General features: G+C 46.2%; 1 protein-coding gene across 1 annotated transcript in view; it reads right to left on the bottom strand.

Moving 5' to 3' along the window:
- The window catches only part of LOC119965306 (neuropeptide Y receptor type 5-like), a 113520-nt gene that overhangs the window by 39882 nt on the left and 61445 nt on the right, over positions 1-12193 (bottom strand). Inside the window, exon 4 of the mRNA XM_038795861.1 lies at positions 4925-5308. Coding sequence (XP_038651789.1) covers positions 4925-5233 — 309 coding nt within the window. The 5' untranslated portion in view covers positions 5234-5308. The remainder of the gene's footprint in view (positions 1-4924; positions 5309-12193) is intronic.

Below are 12193 nucleotides of genomic sequence, written 5' to 3'. Positions count from 1 at the left end.
CTATAATGCGCATATATGGTGGGCGGGATTCTCCCATTGGGCGGCTGAGTAACGACGCCGGCGTAAAAACGGGAGTGTTTTACTCTGGCGTCGGCGCCCGTTCCGGCACTCCATTCTGCGGCCCACAGTGGGGTAGCACTTCGCTGGTACGGCCCACACCGCTCCAGCTGCTGATCCCGGCCTGAACCCAGCGCATCGGCAGTTGGGCCGGCGCCAACTAGCGCATGCGCAATGGCCTTCTTCCCCGCTCCGGCCCTGACGCCAAATGGCGCAGGGCAACAGGAGCCGGCGCGGAGGCAAGGAGGCCGCGGGCAGAGAGACCGGCCCGCCGATTGGTGGGCCCCGATTGCAGGCCAGGCCACTATGGAGGCCCCCCCTGGGGTTGGACCCCCCCACAGGCCACCTCCGGCCCCTTCAACACTAACGCCCCGCCGGCTCAGAGGATGTTAGAACGGCGCCGGCGGGACTCGGCTTTTTGATGACGGCCACTCAGCCCATTTGGGCCGGAAAATCGGCACGCTGGCCCATGCCGGCCTGGGCCGGAGAGTCGGCGCATACCCCGACCGGTGCCGCACCTACCACGCTGGCCCCAATGGTGCCAATTCTCTGTGGGGAATCGCATCCCGGCATCGGGGCGGCGTGGCGCGATTCACGTGGCCCGCCAGTGATTCTCCGACCCAGCGGGGGGGTCGAAGAATTCCGCTCTCTATCTGTCAACCACTTACAGAACCCCAGAATTCAAGAGTTCAAAGCACAACTTAATGGCAAAGGGACAGGAGACTGGGAGGTGGGGGAGAGGCATGTAGCCCTAAAGGACTCTGAATGGCAGTAGGATAGTACTATTAGCAAGTGAATGTGTTCTTCAGACTAAGCTTCAAATCTATTCACCACAAGGACTTGCAAATTAAATATTCCCATCCGTTCCATCGACCATCAGTCAATTGTATATACAATACTTCAACTCAAGATAAGTGTATTCACAAAGTAAAATTCACATTGGGCTTAATGTTTGGAGACCCCATTTCCTTTTTGAGGATCCAACTCCTATTTTTTAACGATTCCTGTATGGAATAAGCATCGTTCTCCCAAATCCTCTCCCCTGTCAGCCACGGCAGACTCCCAGAATGCTGATTAGGTTATGGGTGGAAATGGGAAATAGCATAGCCAGTACTTTTGGACAACTGAACTTTACACTGAAATCTGATACTGTAGTCGGTGCTCAAGTGTCCTGTTCAAGGAGAGAGAAGGTGTGAATTACAAAAATAAAGATAATAGAAGAGATTAGAAGTGGATGGGGTGTAAATGATACAAAGTATATAATTGTTTTGCATGTTTTAATAATGTAAGAGATAAGGGCAGGAGGCGGCCACTCGGCCCCTCGAACCTGCTATGCCATTCAATAAGGTCGTGGCTGATCCGATGTTGGCCGTAACTCCATTTTCCTGCCTGCAAGCTCACCACCCCCTCCCCACCCCACCCCCTCCGCATAATGCTCGACTCTTTTGTAGAGCACAAATCTGCCTAACTCAGCCTTGAATATATTCAATAACCCAGCCTTCACTGCATTCTGGGATAGAAGAGTCCAAGGAGAAGAAATTCTTCCTCAATCTCCTCGATTTGGAGACTCTTATTTTGAAATTGCCCCCCCTAGACATGAGGGGAGGGGTGAAAAGAGGGCATGTTCTTTTTATATACCTTTTTTAAATGTCTATTCATCATGTTGAAAACTGCACATGGTCGCTAAGTTTAATATATTATAGTTTCTGTTAGCGGCAAGCAGCCTACTCTTTTCTGTTAATTTTCAAATTTTCAATGAAGTGTAATCTGAAGAATCATGTATGGGACTTAACTACAGCCATTAATGCAGGATATTGGTTGGAAGGAATTACGGTGCATTGCAGTGTCTCGAAACAGAATTAACTTCAGTGGAGATACAGCCAATAATCTTTGTGTTCACTGGGTGAAGTTCTAAACTGTGACAGTGATGTTGTTGGATTGACATATGAAATATAGAGGGCTTTAACGTTAATTAAGCTAGCTCTCTTGATGTTTAAATAAAAATATAATAATTGTGAATTTTTCCTCCCTATTCCCTCCCAGAAATTCTGTGGCTTATAAATTGTGGAATCTAACGCCTATTTCTCAGATCCATACTGGTCCACTCTGCCCCCAGTATGGAAGGCAGAAAGCATGCACCCATTTCCAGTTGGAACGGCGCAGTACGTCATATTGGGAAAGGAATGGGGCGGCATGATGCAGTGGTCAGCACTGGGACTGCGGCGCTGGGGACCCAGGTTCGAATCCCAGCCCTGGGTCACCAGTCCATGTGGAGTTTGCACATTCTCCCCATGTCTGCGTTGGTTTCACCCCCACAACCCAAAGATGTGCTGGTTAGGTGGATTGGCCATGCTAAATTGCCCCTTAATTGGAAAAGTAAAATAATTGGCTACTCTGAAGTTATGAAAAAAAAAATTGGGAAAGGAATAAAAATTGTTGTACAGTGCCCGCACCTGTACAGGTATTAGGCCCTCTCTGGGGACCCAGAGAGTCTGAAGACCCCCGGCAATTCTCCCACTTGGCGTGCGGTCGGAGAATCCCGCCCTATATATTTCTATAAGGTCCCCCTCATTCTTCTAAACGCATGCGAATATAATCCTAACTGATTCAATCTCTTCTCATTCATCTGGTTCTCCATCCCAGGAATCAGTCTGGTAAAACTTGGCTGCATTCCCTCCAAAGCAAGAGCACCCTTCCTCAGATAAGGAGACCAAAAGTGCACATAGCATTCCCAGAGTTGTAAGGATCCTTCTGTTGAAACCTGTGTTCCCCGTGTATTCCCTTTATTTTCTGTTATTTTGGCTTTTATTATTTTTTCACCTGGACAATAGGACGTGCACTTTTAAGGTGGACTTCGCCGTTAATTTTTTAAAAAAGGAATCCGACAGGATGTGCTGGCATCGGTGATGACTCATTTTGATGGGCTGGGCTGTCGGCCAATGAGCTGCTTACTTTGCCAGTCTCTCAGATGATAGTCTATGCAGACAGGACAGGAAGGCTTCATCTGGTTTTTAGTTTTGTTTTGATCAAGAAGCTGGAGGGTCGCAGCCCTGATCTCTCTCTCTCTTATCTGACGGACTCTGACTAAAGGTTCAAAGCTAAGACCTTTCTCTCTCTACAGTCAGATTGAACTGAAAGGAAGTTCAGTCCAGCAACAGCTGCAGGCCGGGCCAGTTGTTTAAAGAACCCTCTTAAAAGATTTGTGAGGGGAACTCTGTTTTTCCTCAGTAAAGCTAGGGGGCATTCTGGTGGGGCTGGAAACAAATAAGAATTACAGATTCCTGAGGTGGAACTTCTGAATGAAGGCCCAGGTTATTAAAAATGAAAAATCTGTTTATGTATAACAATAGAGATAATAAATGCAATAATTATAATAGACTAATGGTCAGCTAATCTAATACTCCCCCTCTTTTACTGTGATTCCCCAGGGGGCATTCCACAGTCTGGGGATTCGGGCTGTATGTTTCAGCCATGAGATCCTCGTTAGCCATCCAACCGGTGGCTCTCAATCACCTGGAATGCATCCTGGAAGGACAGTCAGCTGATGAAACAATTTCAACATCCGAAGCAAGGACACTCATCTTCCATCTCACGTTCATTCTCTTTTCCACCCCTCCCCCTCCTTCTGCATGTGCATTTCTTGTGTGTATTTAGGTAGTGGGTGGGACAGTAAAAGGGGGGGAGTAATAGATTAGCTGACCGTTAGTCTATTATAATTATTGCATTTATTATCTCTATTGTTATACATAAACAGCCGTTGTGTTTCACTTACAAATCTGGTGCTTGTAAGTTATTGGAGCAATCGATCTCAGAAAAATTATACAAATTATTGATTAATTCATTTGTGTTGGGTTTCCGGGGCCTGTGGAGATGAAATTGATTGCGCATTAGTCCAGGGTATCGTAACAGTGTGGTCTCACCAGACCCCTGCATAATTGCAGCAAGGCAACCCTGCTCCTGTACTTAAACCCTCACACTATGAAGGCCAACACGCTACTTGTCTTCTTCATCGCCTACTGCATGTGCATGTTTACTTTTGGCAACTGGTGTACAAGGATATCCAGGTATCATTGCATATTCCCCTCTCTCAATCAGTAGCCATCTGATAATAATCTGCCTTTCAGTTTTTGCTACCAAAATGGAAAACCAGACTTATATCCATATTGTACTGCATCTTCCATTCATCTGGTTTAGCTCACTCAGCTAAATTGCTGGCTTTTAAAGCAGGCCAGCAGCACGGTTCAATTCCCGTACCAGCCTCCCCGGACAGGCGCCGGGATGTGGCAACTAGGGGCTTTTCACAGTAACTTCATTGAAGCCTACTCGTGACAATAAGCGATTTTCATTTCATTTCATTTGCCCACTCACTCAACTTGTCCACATTACACATCTTCCTCACGGCTTACCCTCCCACCCAGCTTTGTGCGATTTTGTGGCTGGGAAGGAGCAAGGAAACTCCAAACATATGGATTCTTGAAATTGCAAGAGTTTGTTGGGTTGATTTCTTTTATACTCTTGGATGTTAGTAGTTTAAATTATTGTAAAATTTCAAATCAGTCTTTCTTAATAGGGCATGAAAGAAGTACGGCAGAAACTTGGGTATTCGGTGTAGACACTGTAGACTGTCACTTTTACAGGATTCCTAATGGCGACGATCACGTTTGGCAAACGTCGTTTTGTTCTTTAAGGAACAGTGCACTTTCAGTGTGCACTTGTAATGACAAAAATGACTCCCAGGCCTTATGGCCCTCCCACTTTCAGAGGGAAAGTGCTATTTATGACACTTGCATGTGAACTATACTGGTTTAAATAAGACGCAAAAGCGTCTCGAAAATAGTATTTTAATATTTTTGGGTGAAACACTTACTTGAGCAAAACGCACCAGAGGGCAGAGCAATTCTCCAAACAGCCACCTTTGAAGTAGGACCTCTGTAAATGTGAGGGGTATACAAAAGATGGCCATAGTCAGGTCGGCCACAGCAAGATTGATGAGAAACACTGTGATATCCGTTCTGGTCCTACAGCCCATAGTCAGCACCCAAATAACTAGTATGTTCCCACTCAATGACAGTAAGGTAGCTGAGGCGTACATAATGATAATGATGTAATGGGCTGCATCTGGGATTATTAAATGTGTCTCATTTTTCATGGCCTGTGACATGTTGTACAGCTCCATGCTGATGTTGGTGGAGTTGAGTTTAGCTATTGGATCCCACCAAAGCAGTGTCTTCTTTCTTCTTCTTCAAGGTTTCTGAAATTAGATTGTCATCTGATTATCAGTATTGTATATGTGATCTGTACATCATCAAAAAAAAGCAAGGCAAATCTTTCACCCAGCAGTCCTCATCTCTTCTCAGACCCGAAACCGTTTCTTCAGCAAGGTGAACAACATGTTAAACCTTCCAAAAAACATAAACGCCTGTGAAATGTCTGCCTGACTCACTCAAAATGCAGAGAGCAATTGCTTCCAACAGAAGCAGCATCCAGAGTCTAAAATTACATGATTCATCATTGTCCTTGAAGTATTTAAGCATCTCTATTTCCATCCTTATAACCTTCAAATCAGATCTTAAGCTCCCTACTGGAAGAGCTGTTTGGTGAAACAAATCTTGAGTCACACTTGAGTTTTGCTCATTTTGTTGCTTCTGTACTCATTTCACCTAAAACGGACCTGCTTCTGTGCTTTTTATCCAAATCTCTCATTCTCAACAGGGGTCTCCCATTGCTCCTTAATTATCCTCTCTTGTGAAAGCACGTTCAGTTCTTTGAATCTCTTTTCATAACTTGCACTTCATTGGGCTGGAATAATCCAAATCACTTTCTCGCTGATTTCAATCCAATCCAATTCATGGGTCTGTGCTTGTTCCAGATGGTGTGTGTGATCTGCATTTCCTTATTAACGTGTGCCAGACTTGCTAGAATCCTGTAACCAGACTTGCTGTAACAAACTCCTCCAGCAAACCAGCAAATCCAGACAGGGGGAAATGCTGAAGTAAAGAGGGGGGTGAGGAGATGGAGATTGGGGGCGCGGGACAAAATGTTTGAATTCTCAAACTCTGACCCAACTGTCCACTTCCCGTTTCAATGGAGGCCAGTCAGTGGTCAGCACCACTCAGGAGACCACGTAATCAGTCAAATCTTTTAAAGAGGCTGCCTGCCTCTATTTTCTTTCTCTTTTTTAAAGCAGGCATTAAACCAGAATTTAATGGCGTCGAAAAACTATAACAGTAAACTACGAGGAGGGAGAGACCCACAATTTAAGTGCCAATATTACACTGCTTGACTCCAGGAGGGACAGGAGTGTTTTCCCCTGACCCAACAGGCTCTCTACCTTTTTTGCTTTCGATTTCCCTCTTGGTGTTTAACAAGGTGTTTTCCAAAACTCACTTTCACAGCCATATTGCCTTCCTCAGCGATTATCTGCGTCTCCATTTTACTACTACCCCACCCCCCACCCCCATGGATTCCAACTCAAGTTCCACTCCTCATGTTTTGAATCCACCCAGGGCTTTGACAAAGAGTCGGCCAGACGCGAAACATTAGCTCCCTTCTCTCTGCACAGATGCTGTCAGACCTGCTGAGACTTTCCAGTATTTTCTATTTTGGCTCTCCACGAAACTGGACCCCTCTAATATCCGATTCGCCCCTTAAAATGTCTGATTCATCTTTCCGTGGTGTCCAATGCTCCACCTGTTGTGAAAAATAGTACTCATCAGGCTATTATAGATTCTCATGGAGTTAATAGACATTGCATAAGGACAACTGGCAGAAAATTGTTTCTTTTGGAAAAACTACCATAAAATCACTTAGGAGTTCTTGCCCACCTATTTTGGTTAATCAGTGACTCCTGTGAATTCTGATCCCCCACCCCCCCCCCCCCCCAAACAATGTCCGACTCACCTTACCGTGAGGGAGGTAATGGTGTAGTGGCAATGTCACTGGATCAGTAATTCTAAGGCCTAGGCTAATCCTCTGCAATAGGCAGCCCAGTGACACAGTGGTTAGCACTGTTGCCTCACAGCACCAGAGACCCAGGTTCAATTCCGACCTTGGGTCACTGTCTGTGTGGATGTTGCATATTTTTCCCGTGTCTGCATGGCCTTTCTCCGGGTGCTCCGGTTTCCTCCCACAGTCCAAAGATGTGCAGGTTAGGTGGATTGGTCACTAAATTGCCCCTTAGTGCCCAAAACGATATGTAGGACATTCTGAATTCTCCCTCGGTGTACCCGAACAGACGTCGGGGTGTGGCGACTTGGGGATTTTCACAGTAACTTCATTGCAGTATTAATGTAAGCCTACTTATGACACTAATAAAGATTATTATTACTAAGGGGTTAATGGGATAGAGCGGGGGAGTGAGCATGGGCGAAGTGTTCTTTCAGAGGGTCGGTGCAGACATGATGGCCTGAATGGCCTCCTTCTCCACTGTTGGGATTCTATTCTATAAAGACACGTATTCAAATCTCAACATGGCAGCTGATGGAATTTAAATTCAATTAATAAATCTAGTCTCAGTAATGATGACCGTGACAAGTATCACTGGCCATTGTTAAAAACCCATCTGGTTCAGTAACGCCCTGTATGAAAAGAAATCTACCACCTTTACCCACATCTACATGTGACTCCAGGCACACAGCAATGTGCTTAACTCCGAACTGCCTCTGCAATGGCCTAGCAAGCCACCCAATGCAAGGGCAATTAAGAATGGGTAACCAATGCTGGCCTTGCCAGCGAGACCCTCATCGCATGCAGGAACAAAGAACAGAGAGAGTCTGATTCTTCCCCACGTGATGATCAATTCCCTTCTCCAGCCACAAATTCAAACTGAAACCCACCTGGTCACTACGGGCCCCCTGCATGAATGGCCCTGCCTGGCATCTGAACTACCTGACACCTGCTCTCCTGCTGCTATTTTTGCCAACAGACAACCAATCTGACTGGCTGTCGGGCTGGGAACCTGCTCAAAAGCATGAAAAGCCATCCAGCAGGTCATTCCAGTTTTCAGTTTGAAAATCATCCCCCCTCCCAATCGACTCTCTCTGTGTCTCCGAGTAAATATCGGGACTTCTGACCCATGCTGCCTTGAAGGGCAGGTGCCCATTTTCCTGCCTTTTAAAAACAATTTCTATTCGAAAATACTGGAATGGAGAATAATGTAGGGCCAGAGCTCCATTATTAATAGTGTAAGGCCAGAGCACCATTATTAATAGTGTATGGCCAGAGCACCATTATTAATAGTGTAAGGCCAGAGCACCATTATTAATAGTGTAAGGCCAGAGCACCATTATTAATAGTGTAAGGCCAGAGCTCCATTATTAATAGTGTAGGGCCAGAGCACCATTATTAATAGTGAAGGGCCGGAGCACCATTATTAATAGTGTAGGGCCGGAGCACCATTATTAATAGTGTAGGGCCAGAGCACCATTATTAATAGTGTAAGGCCAGAGCACCATTATTAATAGTGTAGGGCCAGAGCACCATTATTAATAGTGTAGGGCCAGAGCACCATTATTAATAGTGTAGGGCCAGAGCACCATTATTAATAATGTAGGGCCAGAGCACCATTATTAATAATGTAGGGCCAGAGCACCATTATTAATAGTGTAGGGCCAGAGCACCATTATTAATAGTGTAGGGCCAGAGCACCATTATTAATAGTATAGGGCCGGAGCACCATTATTAATAGTGTAGGGCCAGAGCACCATTATTAATAGTGTAAAGCCAGAGCACCATTATTAATAGTGTAAGGCCAGAGCACCATTATTAATAGTGTAGGGCCAGAGCACAATTATTAATAGTGTAGGGCCAGAGCACCATTATTAATAGTGTAGGGCCAGAGCACCATTATTAATAGTGTAGGGCCAGAGCACCATTATTAATAGTGTAGGGGAGGAGCACCATTATTAATAGTGTAGCGCCAGAGCACCATTATTAATAGTGTAGGGCCAGAGCACCATTATTAATAGTGTAGGGCCAGAGCACCATTATTAATAGTGTAGGGGAGGAGCACCATTAATAATAGTGTAGGGGCGGAGCACCATTATTAATAGTGTAGGGCCAGAGCACCATTATTAATAGTGTAGGGCCAGAGCACCATTGTTAATAGTGTAGGGCCAGAGCACCATTATTAATAGTGTAGGGCCAGAGCACCATTATTAATAGTGTAGGGCCGGAGCACTATTGTTAATAGTGTAGGGCCAGAGCACCATTATTAATAGTGTAGGGCCAGAGCACCATTATTAATAGTGTAGGGCCAGAGCACCATTATTAATAATGTAGGGCCAGAGCACCATTATTAATAGTGTAGGGCCAGAGCACCATTATTAATAGTATAGGGCCGGAGCACCATTATAAATAGTGTAGGGCCAGAGCACCATTATTAATAGTGTAAAGCCAGAGCACCATTATTAATAGTGTAAGGCCAGAGCACCATTATTAATAGTGTAGGGCCAGAGCACCATTATTAATAGTGTAGGGCCAGAGCACCATTATTAATAGTGTAGGGCCAGAGCACCATTATTAATAATGTAGGGCCAGAGCACCATTATTAATAGTGTAGGGCCAGAGCACCATTATTAATAGTGTAGGGCCGGAACACCATTATTAATAGTGTAGGGCCAGAGCACCATTATTAATAGTGTAGGGCCAGAGCACCATTATTAATAGTGTAGGGCCGGAGCACCATTGTTAATAGTGTAGGGCCAGGGCACCATTATTAATAGTGTAGGGCCAGAGCACCATTATTAATAGTATAGGGCCGGAGCACCATTATTAATAGTGTAGGGCCAGAGCACCATTATTAATAGCGTAGGGCCAGAGCACCATTATTAATAGTGTAGGGCCGGAGCACCATTATTAATAGTGTAGGGTCAGGGCACCATTATTAATAGTGTAGGGCCAGAGCACCATTATTAATAGTATAGGGCCGGAGCACCATTATTAATAGTGTAGGGCCAGAGCACCATTATTAATAGTGTAGGGGAGGAGCACCATTATTAATAGTGTAGCGCCGGAGCACCATTATTAATAGTGTAGGGCCAGAGCACCATTATTAATAGTGTAGGGCCAGAGCACCATTATTAATAGTGTAGGGGAGGAGCACTATTAATAATAGTGTAGGGGAGGAGCACCATTATTAATAGTGTAGGGCCGGAGCACCATTATTAATAGTGTAGGGCCAGAGCACCATTATTAATAGTGTAGGGCCAGAGCACCATTGTTAATAGTGTAGGGCCAGAGCACCATTATTAATAGTGTAGGGCCAGAGCACCATTATTAATAGTGTAGGGCCAGAGCACCATTGTTAATAGTGTAGGGCCAGAGCACCATTATTAATAGTGTAGGGCCAGAGCACCATTATTAATAGTGTAGGGCCAGAGCACCATTATTAATAATGTAGGGCCTGAGCATCATTATTAATAGTGTAGGGCCAGAGCACCATTATTAATAGTATAGGGCCGGAGCACCATTATTAATAGTGTAGGGCCAGAGCAGCATTATTAATAGTGTAAAGCCAGAGCACCATTATTAATAGTGTAAGGCCAGAGCGCCATTATTAATAGTGTAGGGCCAGAGCACCATTATTAATAGTGTAGGGCCAGAGCACCATTATTAATAGTGTAGAGCCAGAGCACCATTATTAATAGTGTAGGGCCAGAGCACCATTATTAATAATGTAGGGCCAGAGCACCATTATTAATAGTGTAGGGCCAGAGCACCATTATTAATAGTGTAGGGCCGGAGCACCATTATTAATAGTGTAGGGCCAGAGCACCATTATTAATAGTGTAGGGCCAGAGCACCATTATTAATAGTGTAGGGCCGGAGCACCATTATTAATAGTGTAGGGCCAGGGCACCATTATTAATAGTGTAGGGCCGGAGCACCATTATTAATAGTGTAGGGCCAGAGCACCATTATTAATAGTGTAGGGCCAGAGCACCATTATTAATAGTGTAGGGCCAGAGCACCATTGTTAATAGTGTAGGGCCAGAGCACCATTATTAATAGTGTAGGGCCAGAGCACCATTATTAATAGTGTAGGGCCAGAGCACCATTGTTAATAGTGTAGGGCCAGAGCACCATCATCTTCTGAATTGTAATTGAAATAGGCGGGATTCTCCGCGAACCGGCGGGGCGGGCAACTCTGGTGCGAAGGAGTGGCGTGAACCACTCCAGTGTCGGGCCGCCCTGATGGTGCGGATCCTGGGCATCTTCAGGGGCCAGGCCGGTGCCGGAGTGGTTTGCGCCGCGCCGGCTGGCGCGGAAGGGACTTGGCGCCATGCCAGCCGGCGCCTAAGGGCCTCCACCGGCCGGCACGACTTGGCACATGCGCGGGAGCACCAGCGTGTGCTGGCGTCATCCCAGTGCATGCGCAGGGGGGGCTCATCTCTACGTCGGCCATCATGGACTGTTACAGCAGCCGACGCGGAGGAATAGAGTGCCCCCACGGCACAGGCCCGCCCACGGATCGGTGGGCTCCGATCGCGGGCCAGGCCACCGTGGGGACACCTCCCGGGGCCACACGCCCCCCCCCCCCCGAGGATACTGGAGGCCGCCCGCGGAGCCAGGTCCTGTCGGTAAGTACCTGTTGTAATTTATGCCGGTGGGAACGGCCATAAACGGCCGGCGCTGGAGAATTCGGCAGCCAGCAGGGGTGGGATTCACGCCCCCCCCCCCCCCCCCCCGGCGATTCTCCGACCCGGCAGGGGGTCGGAAAATCGTGTTGCACAGGGTGAGGAGGAGTGGGAGGAGAATACTGTTCAACACCTCAGTGTACCAGCTACAACAACTGTTATAGGGTGTTGGTTACATCTCCTGAGATCTGAAGAAGTTTTCGTAGTAATATATAAGTTTACTGTAAGACTTTATTGACTCTGAGAACTATTTCGAAAAAACAATAAAGGGTACAAATTAGGAGCTGTCTCCATGCTTGCGGGTACACACAGCTCTGTCCAACATGCGTCTGACCCTGGGTGTGCATCATGTGGTCTCTTACATCACTGTCATGTCCATGAATTCCAAAGGGGAAGGTGGTCTGGAGACCTTTATTAGCTCTTCCATATCTTGTTCGCACTACTGTCGAAGGACTGGTACACCCTGTTGCTGCTTGTTATTCCTTTAGGTTTGGAGATTG

The sequence above is a fragment of the Scyliorhinus canicula genome, chromosome 4 (genome assembly GCF_902713615.1).
Source record: "Scyliorhinus canicula chromosome 4, sScyCan1.1, whole genome shotgun sequence".
NCBI lineage: Eukaryota > Metazoa > Chordata > Chondrichthyes > Carcharhiniformes > Scyliorhinidae > Scyliorhinus > Scyliorhinus canicula.
Note: the sequence above shows the minus strand (reverse complement) of the source record. Positions and strands in the feature narration are given on the sequence as shown.